The 14,727-nt window shown below is 46.1% G+C and overlaps 1 protein-coding gene across 1 annotated transcript in view; it reads left to right on the top strand.

Annotated features, from left to right (window-relative positions):
• Nucleotides 1–307: 307 nt before the first annotated feature.
• Nucleotides 308–14,727, top strand: part of Kcnk10 (potassium channel, two pore domain subfamily K, member 10) — a 128,311-nt gene continuing 113,891 nt past the window's right edge. Inside the window, exon 1 of the mRNA XM_005390252.2 lies at nucleotides 308–586. Coding sequence (XP_005390309.1) covers nucleotides 535–586 — 52 coding nt within the window. The 5' untranslated portion in view covers nucleotides 308–534. The remainder of the gene's footprint in view (nucleotides 587–14,727) is intronic.

Raw genomic sequence — 14,727 nt, 5'->3', positions numbered from 1 at the left:
TGGGGGGCGTCGCCCAGGGGCGAGCAGCCGCGGCTGGGGTGGGGCGTGTGCGCTCCGCGCTGCTGAGCGAGGCTGACGTGCCCGCCCGAGCGCGCGTCCGGGAGTGTGTGCGGGTGTGTGTGCGGGAGTGCGTGCGTACACGCCTTCGGGGGCTGGAGTGACACTGCAGTGGGCTTCTCCGAGCCTCGGCCTTCCGGCTGCTCAGCCCCTAGCCTGCCGGCACCGCTTCTGGGACGCAGCTTGGCTTCCTCTCCATCCTTTCCCCCGCCCCTCGCCCATCTTACTTTTCCTTTGACCCACCCGGCTGCAGCCAACCACCCTGTCAAGCGGTGCCAACACCCTAGCGGTCTCCAGTGCTTCCCTACACCAACATTTTCCCACCTGTCTTTCTGTGGCGTTCCTCTTCGAGCCAGTCCGAGGCCCCTGCTCCTTGGAAATTGTTTTGTTGGACTGCTCTATCGAGGCGTGTATAGCTCGAGGACTTAATTATTATTTTGATTCTTTTCATTCCCTCCCCTTCTGGGCAACGGAGCAATGAAATTTCCAATCGAGACGCCAAGAAAGCAGGTGAACTGGGATCCTAAAGGTTGGTATTTCCTACTTTGGGCAGCCCTCGCCCGGCCTCCGTCTCCTGTCCCCGAGCGAGCGATTCCAGGAGCGGGACGCTATTGCTCCTGCCACCTTGTGTCCCGAGGCTGGGAAATGCGCCTGGGAACCGCAGCGCGGGCGGGAGGAGGGCGGGGGCAGCGTGGGTTCGGAACCCAGATCGCTCCTGTCGTTATCACAGCATCGTTGTCCCTTTTGGATTGTCTCGCAATCTATTTAAAGATACACCAAGCCGGTTGTTTGGTTTGAAATTGCACCAAGTGTTGGTATCTGCTTTTACTTTGTGTGCGTGCGTGCCCCTCTCTCTCTCCCTCTCTTTCTCTCTCTCTCCTTCTCTCTCTCTCTCTCTCCCCGTGTGTGTGTGTGTGTGTGTGTGTGTGTGTGTGTGTGTGTGTGTGTCCTTTGTTTCTGGTGATCTTTGTCTCTGAGGCAGATGGGTGCGGTGCCTCCCCCACCCCTGCACTTAGAGCTGCGCTGCATGCCTGGGTGTCCTCAGTGGGAAAGGTTTCCTGGCAGCAAGCTAGGCTCGGATCTGCAGGCAACGGTCCCTGGGGTGGCCCCTCTCCTAGGGCACACAGAATAATGGTGCCCTCAGGGCCTCCCGACTCGTCGCTCAACCTTGTTACTACATCAAGCAGCTAGTTTGGCTCAGGTCAGAGCAGAAGGGGAGGAGGAGGGGTTTTCCAGACGGGTGGGGCTGAAAGGGAAGGGCCGACAGTGTGCCCCCAGCAGTGGTGTGGCTTACACGCTCTTACCCATGTTGGGGGACCCGTCTGTGTGTGCCGAGCTTTGGCCGCGATACCTGAGTGATCACTACTAGAGCAAGGGGGAAGCGCTGCCCAGGTGTGACAGGAACGCTAAGGCTTTCCCTTAGCTCATCGGAACGCTGAGTTGGGCTAGGCATTGCCTCTGTGCTTTGGAGATTCGTTTATCTGGAGGGAGGGTGTGTGTTTACTATCCCTTAGGAGTGCAGTTCTTCTCTAGACTGGCAACAGGGATAAGAGTCCACTTGCTGTTTGTTTGCATGTTTGTTTGTTTATTGGTACTGGAGATTCAACCCAGGACTTTTGCACCGAGCTACGTCCCAGCCCTTCAAAATTTCTTTTTTATTTTGAGACAGGATCTTAATAAATTGCTAAGTTACCCAGGCTGGATGCAAACTTGCCATCCTTTTGCCTCGGCCCAGAGTGCTAGGACTACAGGTGTGTGCCACCACACCCTGCTTCGGCTGTTGGAGAGTGAGAGAAGAGGTATCGCCCTCTGAAAATGCTGCAGGGTTTTTTCAACCTCTTATGGACAATCTAAGCCTTCTGTTTTGTCTCTGATCTTCAGAAATATAGAAATGGGCTTTTTGGGATCCCTGCAGGGTATATTTATCAAATACATGTGACATAGTGCCAGTCAGAATGGGATGGGCAAAAACTCTACCTTCTTAGAATTTACAGCGAGGGAGACATATGTAGGTTCATCATAGAACAGAGGAGTACACAATTAAAATTTATATACATTTCATGACTATCAGGGGTTTAAGAAAGTATCTAATAGAAGGGACTGAGGAGGACCGAGAGATGTGGGTGGTCTGCAGGCTTCCCTGAGGTGACAGCTGTAGTGAAACTGGAGTAGAAGTCAACTGACCCCTGAGAAGAGGAAGGGCTTTCAGAAGAAAGAATGGCTAGTGCAAAGGCCCTGGGGCAAAAGGAGCAGGCTTATTTGAGGAACTGAAAGGAGGAGCAGAATCAGAGTCTAAAACCCTTGCTTAGGTGATAAAGGGTTGTGGGGCGGGAGGTGGAGTGTAGGCTTTGAACTGTGAAGAGTTTCAAGCAGAAGAGCGATTGATAGGAGCCAAGTTCTAAAACAAATTCTGTGTGGCTCTTCTGGATGTGTGCGACCAGGCACAGTGGTACCGGTGAGTGTAGTGGCTGTGGGGATGGAGAAGGGCTACAGAGGATGTGAGTTCAGTGGCTTTTGTGTGGATAACATGGGGAGGTGGATACACTGCAATACCTGGCGTGGTGGCCAGGGCAGAAACACCATGGAGAAGGCTCAGGATTCCTTTCTGGGACTTGCTGAGCTGGCTTCGTCCCTGAGACATCTGGGGGAGGGGCTGTCAGGTGGGCACTTGTCTCCAGGGTGCGGCACACATCTCCAGGAGCTCCCACGGAGCAGGGGCACTGTGGGGCTGACTTTGTCACACCGGCCTTGACTTTAAAAATACATTTTCTGTAGGCTCGTCATGCTATACATTCATGTCCCAGTGATAAACGCACATGACATTTTACAGTCTGACACAGTGAGGAAAAGCGTACACACACGTTGCATCTACAGTTACAAGCACTGCTAAAAACAAATGGAGCTCAATGAAAATAACAGCATTTAATGAGCAAGCGTTGCACGCCAGGTGTTTTATGTGCATTATTTCATAAGGATTTTCACCATACTTATCTGATGGTGTTATTGTCTCGTTTGATATTATATTTGCCATCATGACACCAGTGCGTGCTCTGACTTCATGCATGGCTGTTCTTCAAAGCGGAGGCGACAGTAGTCTTTCCTAGCTGGGGATGGAGAGAAGAGGAAGATGGGGAGAAAAGGTAGCATCTTTCACATCTCTGTAGGAATTAAGTGCCAGGCACTGGTCTCCTGCCTTTATGTACACTAGTTTATTTAATCTTCGCAAACAGCTTAGGAGAGTGGTACCATCCTCATTTTAGAGATGAGGGACAGAAAGGTGCTCTAACATGCCCAGGACTGCACAGCTAGTAGGTGGAGGGATTTGGGTAGAATCTGGGCTTCTGAACACTCCTCTGGTGTTAAATTGTTGGGACCTCTGACTCTCTTGCCAAAGCTCAGGGGCTAGAGAAGCTTGCTAGCAGGAAGGAAGGGAGGAGGCAGCAGGAAAAGGAAGAGGAGCCGGAAGGGGAGGAGGAGAAGGAAGAGAAGAAGGTGCAGGAGGAGGGGGAAGGTGAGGCAGGGTCCCTACTCATTCCACCTCTCTGGTCAGCAGCATCTGCCCCTGTCCTTCTTGTGGACCAGCCACCAGCCCCTGGACAGACTTTGGGTGTGTCGTGTGGAGTTTCAGGCGTGCACACCGAGTGTGTTTAACAGGGCAAGGAGGAAGAGGGAACCAGTGTTAGAATGGCAAAGCAGAGGGCCGTTCCCATCACAGGGGGATAGGCTGTTAACCAACTTGGACCCTCAGGTGGAGGTGCTCCTGAGTCCTGCAAGGAAGTTGTAATTACGGTGTTTTGCTTACAGTCCCATTACCTGACAGCTTAATAGTACCAAATGACGGTGGGCTGCGAGCAGATGGGTTTTGATTGCTCTTGGGTGAGTTAAGCAAAGCACTGTCAAGGGGTGATGGTGGTGCAAAAATAAGACTTAAATATAACACGATTAGGCTCTGGTGCGCTGTGGCCTTCCCCACAGTCGCAGACCTGAGCTGTTACAAAGGGCTGCTGTTGGAACGGTACCTACACGGAAGTGGGTGGGCACAAAGTCTTAGATTTCAGAGCAGAATTTATGTGCATTTCCAGTTACTAGGATCACTTAGTCATGAGGCGCTGCTTAAAATTGAGATTGCTTACTGCTTGTGTATGCTAAGAACTTTTATCATCATCATTATCTTTTTTGAGACAGGGTCTCACTGTGTAGCTCAGGCTGGCCTTGAGCTCATGGTGATCCTCCTGCTTCAGCCTCCCAAGTGCTGGAATTACAAGCATGGGCCACCACGCCTGGCTATTACTGTATTAAGAGCTTTTAAAAACCAGTGAGAGCCGGGCGTGGTGGTGCACGCCTATAATCTCAGCACTTGGGAGAATGAGGCAGGAGGATCCTTGCATATTCGAGACCAGCTTGGGCTACAAAGTGAGCTCAAGGCCAGCCTGAACTGCATAGCGAGACCTTGTCTCAAAAAGACTAAAAAACAAAAAACTAAAAACAAACCCAGTGAGATCAGTAAACAGTACTCACAAGGCTTGAGGCAGGCAGATAAATATAGTATAAAATCTCTGGACTTGGAGGCACAAGAATTAGGTTCTACATGAGCTGTAACAATAATTAGCTGTTGTGACTTTGGATGCTTGTTTACTGTCCCTGGGCTTCACCTTCTTCCCAGGTTGGAAGACGTTATTGACACTGTCTTTGTGCATCCTTTGACTTTATCTCTTCATCCCCCACCTCTCCTTAATTGACTTTTGGGCCCTTTTCCTTCTATTCCTCAAATAAATCACACCTGTTTCTGTCTCAGGGCCTTTGAACGTGCAGTTTTTGCTGCTTATAATGAATGTTTGCGTGGCTGGCTCTTTTCCCTCATGTGACTCTCAGATCAAATGTTACCTCATTAGCAAGGACTGCCCCGTCCCACCTGAAGACCTGTCCTTCTGTTCCCAGTCCTGTTGATTTCTGCTGTGCTCACTTGTTTTCGTGGCACTTGTCATGGTCTGGAGCCATCTTCCTTACTCATGTGTCACGTTTGATGCCAGCGTTGTTCAGTAGCATGTGAGCTCCACAAGCAGGGACTTTCCCTGCGGTGTTCACTGACACATTCTCAATATCTGAGGGAGTGGCTGGCTCCTAGTAGACACCCAGTGACCCCTTTCTGGATGAAAGGATCAGAAAGGATCAAAGTGTCTTTGCCTCCTGGCAATTCCAGGACACCTCTAAGCTACAGATGGTAAAGTACAAATAAGGAAAAAATGAATGATATCATCAAATAATGTGAACCAGAAATGACACTGATATTCCCACCCTTTTGTGGGTCTTAAGCCTCCAGAACGATTTTGCTTCTTTGTCCCCTCTCATTCACAGAGAAAAGACTGAATGGGAGTAAGGTAGGGATGGCTGGGTGGTTCATTTAGCCTGACACAGGTATGGTCAGTGTTCAGTTTATAATGGATCATGTTAGCTATTGGAATGTGGCTATTCTCAGGTACTTTAATCCACTTAAGAAAGAAGCACAACCACAGAATTGGAGCTGGAGCTTTTAAAAGCTACAATTTTAGTGCAGACTTTTAATTCACACTTCCAGAGAGTCCGGCATCTTACGTGTAAAGCACCTTTCAGATTACAGAACACTTTTTACAAATGATCTCACTTGCTCTTTAAGTACTTCTATTTTTGTAGATATTTAAAGAGTCTTAGGTTTACCTATAAGTAAACTAAGATATAGAGAAGACAAATTACTACTCTGAGGTCCCAAACTGTAAACAGTTAGACCTGGGGTCAGTCCAAGTCTTATGATGCGTACATCTGGGGCAATTTCCCTCAAGTTTTCTTTCCTTTCAGTCGGTGCATTCCACACCCTCCCACTCCTTCTAACCAGAAAGTGTATTCGAAGGTTTCTCTGAGATATTTAAATTTTTTTTTTTTTTTTTTTTGGTTTTTCTCTGGTACCGGGAACCGAACTCATGACCTTGTGCTTGCCAGGCAGGTGCTTTTGCCGCTGAGCTAAATCCCCAGCCCCCTCTGAGATATTTAGAAGAAAAGATCCCTCTTTTGATCAGCAGGTTGTTACCTGAAGACCACTTACAGCGGGTTCTCCATTTCTTTTTTTTTTTCCAGTACCGGGAATCGAACTCATGACCTTGTGCTTGCCAGGCAGGCGCTGTGCCACTGAGCTAAATCCCCAGCCCTTTCAGCAGGTTCTATCTGCACAGGCTGACACGTTCATTATGCTGTGAGTCAGGGTGCACACCCTTGGATCCCACCCCTGCTGTCCTGGCAAATGGAGGTTTCAGTCTCTTGCAGGTGGGAGCCGTACTCAAGTAGCTAGGTCCCGTAAGTGCTGTTTTTCTGAATGTGTTTCTAAACACACATTTGTATAGCTTAGATCTTCTGGAAAGAAAAGAATCTATTTTTGACTTACTACCCAACTTTCAGGAGGTCAGCGTTCCAAATGAGATTAATAAAGTGTCCAAATCATCACAATTATCTTTGAAAGTACAGAGGAACAACGTTCCAAAATTTTTCTAAGCCAAAATTTGGTTCAGGATTCTTTCTCAGCTGTATCTAAGGAGACTTCATTCCTTTGCTGAGCCTAGCAATCAGCAGGTGGAATTTTTTTTTTTGTTTGTTTGTTTTTCCGGTACCGGGAATCGAACTCACGACCTTGTGCTTTCCAGGCAGGCACTGTGCCGCTGAGCTAAATCCCCAGCCCTAGCAGGTGGAATTAAGACTGGGCAGGTAGTCTTGTTTGCTTTTTCTTCTTATTTGCAAAACATCTATGCTTTGGCTTTGTTTTACATCAGGTGTATTTAACAAATGCCATGCAGTCTTGCTTCAGATTGGGAGACTTCCACCACAACTGAAATATGGTGCAAAGTATACTTAATATAGGCACAGTGAGCCACCGAATTCCTTTCTCCTTTCAGTCTATAGGGAATTACAGAGAGCGGGTTTAATTACCCACAGCCTATTAGATTCGGATTTGGACACCTCCCTTGGTGGGAGCGCAAAGGAGAATGAATGAAAGTGAACATCTTTTTCCGTGCTCTGACGCTGTTGTAAAGGGCACTCACTGGGTGAGGCCTACCCAGGGTTAGAGTTGGTGAAGGTCTCAGCCCTGCACGGTTTGGTTATGGAATCTACCTAGAGTGGCCTTAGATGTGAGCTCGCCAGGTCTATTACACCCACCTGGCTGGTTTCTCTTGGTAAAGATCTGGTCCTGTGAGTACTTTCAGTGGGAACTTCATGGTTTATCTGTGTCAGGCTTCTCACTATCACCCAGAGTGAGGAAACGAAGGCCTTGTGTTTACTTTCTAGACAAAGTTTGAGAGTTTTCTCTTTCTCATTGAAAATGAGACCTGACTTTCCAATCCTTCACTGAAGGTTGAAGAAAGTGGTGCAGACAGAACCATTGGTCCAAGAGGGATTGGTCATGGGGGACGCTGCCTTCTATGCCTTTGGTATTCCTAGGCTCAGGGAGGGAAAGGTTTGGGCATTAGAGGTTGTGGGGCTGGGTAGGATTTCAGGGGACTCTAGTTTCTACTACCTAGAGATGTTGGTCCCATCACCCCTTTTTCAGTGGAGGGAACTTTAAAGCAGAGTGGAATAGCAGGCAGCAGGATTGGAGAGGAAAACGCAGTACTTGCTGCCACACCTAACCAGAGGACCACAGGCAACTTCTCTGTTCCTCCTCCCTCCCTTCCTTCCTCCCTACTCCATTTCTAGAGTTCTGATCTCAGTTACTATTTCTCCTGCAAACGTCCTCATTTTTTCCCATTCAGCTACCCAGTGGTGGAAGTATTTTTAGTTTTAAAAAGATACTTGAAGAGACAGTGAGATTTGCTTGGGTGACAGAGAACTTTGAAGTCACCGTGACCTTTGCAGGCAAGCCTACAGAGCATACAAGCTAGCAACAATTTTACTACCAGGAAAATGAGCTGTGTGCAAGCAGGCCTGGAGGTTTCTAAAATTACAACACATCAAATATTTTAGCAGGATAAAGAGAAATAGTATAACTTACTACCTCTAACGTGATACAGACCTGACAGGCTGAATAGAGATGTCTGGTTTCCTGTGTGTTATTTGACAATAGAGCATTCACCCACTTTGCCATGTGAAACAAGAAGTCAGGCACCAAATATTTAAGAAAAATGGGTGCGAGAAAAAAGGTTTGGAGATGGAAAGATTTTGTCTACTAGCTTATTTTTTTTTTTTTTCTGTGCAAATTGAAGACAAGTCAGTTTTTCCTCATTTTAACTATGCATCAACCTGGGTCAGCTCCTGGATTCTGCTGGTTGAAAACGGTGTTGTAGATCAAAGCTATTCTTTTTTGATGTTGTTTATTTGAACAGGGTCTCCCCATGTAGTTTAGGCTGTTCTTGAACTCAGTATGTAGCCCAGGCTGGGCTTGAACTCACAGGGGTTCTCCTGCCTCAGTCTCTCAAGTGCTGGCATTCCAGGGGTGTGCCACCATGCCTAACTCTAAAGGTATTCATTTCTAATGGAATTTGAAGCCAAATGAAAAGTAGTTAGGATAGATCTGGTTCAGAATATATATTCTTTTGATTCCTTGATAGGAGATTAAATGCATGTGATGATTATTTAACCCACACCCTGGGCAAGATGCTATGCTCTGTAGAGTATGGGAGTTTATGTTAGGAGGCCCTGAGTTCTAGGGTTGGCTCTGCTACTTATATAGAAAAGGAGAGCTCAGCTGTTGTTTACTAAGGTCTCATCCTTCTGGGATAGTCTTAGATCACGTAGGTTGCCAATTTGATCTTGTTGGTTTGAGCAAGTTGCTTCATTTCTCTATGACTTGGTCTCTTCCTCTGTACAATGGATAAAATTATAGCTGGAATGTCCTTGGTAATGTAGATTAAATTGAGCACTGCATTCAAAGCTCTTAGAAGAGTGTCCCTGCATGGTAAAGGCCTCATGACTGATTCCTGCTCTTATGGAGGCCTCAGGGCCCCTTTTCTGTGAAGTGGGAGCAAGCTCAAGCTCAAATCTTGCAGATCCTCTGGTTTATCATCCCGATACTCTGGGAGTATGGCCCATCGGAGAGCCTACCCTCCAGGGACTCATAGGCTCCTAGTATTCATAGTCCGGGTTTTAAAAGCCTGGGGTGTTCTGATTAAACTAGAGTGAAGGAACATGATTTGGAATCTGAATACTTGAAGCTAAATTATTGTTCTCCTAATTTTATTAGCTGTGTGCCCTCATCCATTGGGGCTCTATATTAAGATGTCATAAACTGTGCAGGTTATTAACAACAGAAATTTATTTCTCACTGTTCTAGAGGCTGGAAAGTCCAGGAACAAGGTACTAGTAGGTGTAGATTTGGCATCTACTGATGGCCCATTTTCTGGTTGGTGTCTTCTTGCCTTATCTTTGCATAATGGACAAAGTAAGGGGTATCTCTTGGACCTCATTTTATTTTATCTTATTTTTTGACAGTGCTATCAAGTTTTAATTTTGGACTATTCTCTCTCTCTCTCTTTTTTTTTTTTTTTTTTTTGGTCTTTTTGAGACACGGTATCGCTATGCAATTCAGGCTGGCCTTGAGCTCACTTTGTAGCCCAGGCTGGCCTTGAACTCCACTATGATCCTCCTGCCTCTGCCTCTGAAGTTTCGGAATTACAGGCGTGTGTGCCACCATGCCTGGCTAATTTTGGGCTATTTTTAAGATAAAGTGAGAATAGTTTAAAAAGTACTTCTGTTTTTGTGTGTTGGGACAGGTTTTATGCTTCATGTGCTCCTATGACTAGAGAGGACTTGCAGAGCTGTCTAATACAATGCTACTCACCTTGAACTTCATGACTCTCAATATGAACATCAACCTGGAATTTATTAGAAATATAGTCCCCACTTTCTGAATTGGAGTTGGGATCAGGGAATATATATTTTATTTTATTTTTTAAAATTTATTTTAAAGGGAAAAAACAAAAAAAATTCAAAACAAGGTAACAGGAGAGTAACAGTGGTTAATATATTGCCTATTGTTACCTTTAAATTAGTTACTTAGGGTATAAGATGTAAGCACTAAGTTGTCCAAACAGTATTAGCACAACCCTTCTTTTCAGTGAATGAAGAGAAATTAGTAGTATAACTTTCAGAACTTTCATGTATGGGCCTCATTTAAAAAATTTATTTACATATTTATTTATTTATTTATTGTGCTAATGGGGATAGAACCCTGTGCCTTCATACTGGGATGCATCCTCAGCCCCTTCATTTTTATTTTTTGAGACAAGGCCTTGCTAAATTGCTAAGCTGCTCAGACTGGGCTTGAACTTGCAATTTTCCTACCTCAGCTGGGATTACAGGCATGTGACACCATATCCAGCCTGTTGGGCTTCTTTTTAACAGCACTAATTCTATTATGAGGGCTCTACCCCATGACTGTCATAAAGGCCCTGTCTCCTAATATCATTTTGGGGATTAGAATTTCAATATGTGGATTTTGAGGAACACAAATATTCAAATTACTCCACTGTGTAAATTTAGGCAGGTCACTTAACCTCTCCTACTCTTAGTTTTCTCCTGGGTAAAATATAAATCATGGTAACCTTTTATAGTTGCTAAGATAATCAATTGAGATAAATATGGATAAGATTTACAAACTACTAAATTTTAGACTAGCATCTCTTAAAGTGTGTTCTGTAAGACACAAATTAGTCTCAATGAATGCTTCATGAGAAATGAGTTATTGCTAAGTCAGTTTGCAGGATGACGCATGCTCAGAAGCCCCTGGAGAGTCTTCCTTTAACTTAATATGTGGCTGTGCTGCCATGTAACAAATAGCCCCAGTATATAGCAGCTTCAAACAATGGTGGACATTTATTGTCTGTAGTGTCTATGCGTGAGAAACAGCTTGACTGGCTGGTCTGGCCTGGAGTCTTTGTAGGGTTGTGGTTGTTATTGGTTGGGGCCACTGTCCTCTGATTGCTTGACTGGGGCTGGAGAATCTGCTTCCAAGACACCTCACTCATGTGACTTGCGGACTGCCAGGGGCAGTTGGGCAGGGGCTTTCTTTCATGCCAGTGTGGGGTGCTTGTGTGGATGCGATGGGCCCAGAGCAAGGGATTCAAGAGAGGAGAGGGCAGGACTGGCAAGTCCTTTTATGGCTTAACCTCAGCAGTCACGTATTGCAAATCTACCATGTTCTTTTCATGAGATGTGAGCCATGAGGTTTAGTGTCTCACATCTGGAGAAGGTTGGGGGTGATTAAGCCCACTTTGGAAGGGAGATGTGCCAAAAAAAATTTGAGGACATATTTTAAAATTCCTCCTGTTTATTGAGTAGGAACTAAGTGCTAGACACTGTGTTAAGTGTTTTAGAGTCATTATCTCGTAGAGTCCTCTTTATACTAAAAAAAACCAAAAAACCCTGAAATTATTGTCATTCTATTTAAACACTTTGGCCAAGGAGGCTGAGACCTATAGAGGTTAAATAAGTTGCCTGTAGTTCCCTGGCAGTGCCACGATGTAACACAAGGCTTTCTAGCTTAACACCTGACCTCTTGCCTCTACCTTGAGTGCCTCTTGTTGACAAACTTTAAGGATAAAAATCTGTTCAAATTTGTTTAGAGCCATGACTCCTTCATTCCATTTCCCCTTCTTTTCTTTTTTTTTTTTTTGGTTTTTCTCCGGTACCGGAAACCGAACTCACGACCTTGCACTTGCCAGGCAGGCGCTTTTGCCGCTGAGCTAAATCCCCAGCCCCTCCCCTTCTGTTCACTCACTCCTTCAAACACTGCTCCAGAAAGACAGTGAGCGTGATGATGATTTACATAAAATATGAATATAAGTTCTTATAGTAGATCCCAGTATATCTACCGGTTGACATTTTGTCTTATTTAAATACAAAAAGTGTCCATTGAGCCTGTCTCATGGGGGTGTCACGTTGTGTACATGCATTAAAGATTCACCCAAAATGATCCTTTGATGTGTTCTCTTTTTCCTTCCTGTGACACCAGAGGTTGAGTGTAAACACTCATGACCCCCCTTCTCTTATATTTTTTCCAAACACCGTTGTTTTATAGATTTAATGACTAAGAACCCAAACTTGTTGGATAAAGACATAAAAGCTGGAAGGCTCTGGGCAGCATGGTGGACACCAGGGCTGGGGTGTCTGAGCGTCTTGCGCCTGGTGTGTTTTGTGATGAGAGTGCGCCAAGGTCTGATGATGTGACTGAAACATATCAGAATCTGGCCGAGGCGGCAGGGACAGTGTGATGGGCACACACAGTGCAGAGTCCCTGGGGAAGGAGGGCGGTTAGCACTCCCTGCCATGTATCAAGTAAATATTTTCTTTGATGTTTGTGTTGCTTTTCCTGTACATTTTTGAGAAAATGATTTTCTGATCACAGGGTGCATCTGATGCCTTAGCGTTCCCCTGCTTCCTACCATGAAACGCCTGGCTTATTCCTGAGGAGCCTCTCTATATTCTGAAGGAAGTTTTCGAGCTTTGGTGTTCTGGGCAGAGAAAAGTGAATACAGTTTCTTTTGAGTGTCACCATGGACTTGAGAATGATCGCGGCTGGACATTGTTGAATATGTCACTTCCCCTACGAAGTACCAGACAATGTCTAGGGTGGGGTGAGAGAGGAGAGTTGAATGAGGCTGCCTCGGCCCCAGCCACATTCCAGAGCCGGCTCTCTTGGTGTCTGTAACCATGGTAACCAAGGGCCAGAAAAGTCTCAGGATGCCACTGTGCCATTGTGCCCACCCTCTGGTTCCATGGTTTCTCCCTCCATTCCTGTATCCTGGAATCTCTGTCCTCCTACCCCAGCTCCCACAGAGACCGACTTTGAGGATGCTTTTCTACATAGTGCTTTCACTTCCAACTAACTGCATTTCCTGAGACTCTACATTCAGTTTCTTGATCCACAGTGGCCTCCTTATGACTCAGACCAAGCCACACGCACATGCTTCCTCAGCGTTTCCGTTTGAACCATGACAAACTGGTCACAAAGCACGGAGTGTACATAGTCTAGGTGTGACCGCAGCTGTGTCCAGCAACACACTCATAGAACTCAGTGCTTCCAGAGACCCTGCTGGACTTGCACTCTGCTTTAGGTTTTGAGGTGTTTGGATGTGTTTTCAAAGAACAAAGAAAGCCAGTGAGGTATGGTAAGGGGAGCTCTGACCTTCGGTGAGGAGATGTGAATTTTGGTCCTGGCTGAAAGGTGAGGCCTGAGGGTGGGGACGTGGGTGGCAGTCCGATGACGTGAATCACAGTAGGCGTTTTGATTTTTTTTTCCTGAGAATACCGGGAAGGCCTGGGATAGTGTGATGTGTGAGGATGACACAATGAAATTTTTATTTTAAAGATGATGTAACCACCCATGAACAACCCGTTCAGCGATGTTTACAGAGGATACCTGTTGTGTGGCAGGTATGGTGCCGGGTGTGGGACTCACTGGGAATATCTGTGTCTATGTGTAGCAATCATAAAAGTTGATAAAAAAAATTTAGGCAGCAAAAAGCATTTCTTGACATCTTTGGTTTTGATAGCCAATTCCAAACTTCCAGTTGCAGATGGGAGGTATAAAGCAATGGCTATGGCATTTTCAATTTCTGATACCTAAAACAATCTTGTCCCTGGCTTTATTGCATGGCTTTGGCTTCTGTGATAATTTACATATCTGGAGGGAACAAGTCAGTAAAACAAAAGCTATGGCGCATCTATGTGCTCTTGTATTTTAAATGCCCCTTGGAAGCATGCGGCTATCAGTCCGGCATAATGAGCCTAATAAAAATTGCCAGTGTGCCTCTCCGCCTGCTGTCATTTTGTTTCTGGTGTATGTGGAGGTATTGTAACTGTGAGGTATTTTTCCTTCGAATATAATGGGACCCCCTGCTGGCCCTGTCCTTGTGGCCTTAGCCCAGAAGGCCTCCTCAAAGCCTGAATTAATGAGAGGCTAGGAAGCGCTGATCCTTTTCTCGGGCAGAGAGAGAACACAGCTTCTTTAGGCGCATGAATGACTGCTTGTCAGCTGGTAATCTCTGCATTCAGCCTCAGTTCTAAAGACAGACAGAGCAGACAGCCACAGCAGGCAGCGCTTCGGGAGCTCCCTGTCCACCCTGACCCATGCCACTTCTTCCCATGATGATCAGGGTGCCCACAATCCACCCAGAACTTTATTTACCAGCTGTAGTCATTCATCCATCTGCTACTGCTAGAAACACTGAGTGTCCTGCAGAAATGGGGCTGGGGCAGCACGCATAAATTTGAAACAAGCCCGAGGCTGTGCACCCTGAGAAGTCACAGCCTGGCCACGGTTACAGGTGCCTAATGAAGTAACTGTGATATGTATATCATGATAATGTGTTGATAGAGAGGGAGATGAAGATATTATCTGCAGGGCACATCTTGTTAAGGTGCAAATGGAGTTGAACATGATGCCTCTCCAGTGCCCACCCGAATTAGAGAGCTGGGGCAAGAAGGAGCAAAAGGCAGGACTGGAATGTTTCAATGGGCTGGCATAGAGTGAGAAAGGGAGAAGTCGAGTCTCCTGTAACAGGCATTCATAGGCGCCTTGTTGGGAGTGGATGGAGGGCTCCACGAGGCAGAAGATTCGGAGAAGAGTGGGGAAGGGCACTCCTGGTCACATTAAAGTCACTTTGGACACTGAGAGGGATTTTTGAGATATGGAAGTCTACAGAGGCTTTTCGG

This window comes from Chinchilla lanigera, unplaced genomic scaffold (assembly GCF_000276665.1).
Source record: "Chinchilla lanigera isolate Chin_1 unplaced genomic scaffold, ChiLan1.0 scaffold00037, whole genome shotgun sequence".
In the NCBI taxonomy this organism is placed as follows: Eukaryota; Metazoa; Chordata; class Mammalia; order Rodentia; family Chinchillidae; genus Chinchilla; species Chinchilla lanigera.
Note: the sequence above shows the minus strand (reverse complement) of the source record. Positions and strands in the feature narration are given on the sequence as shown.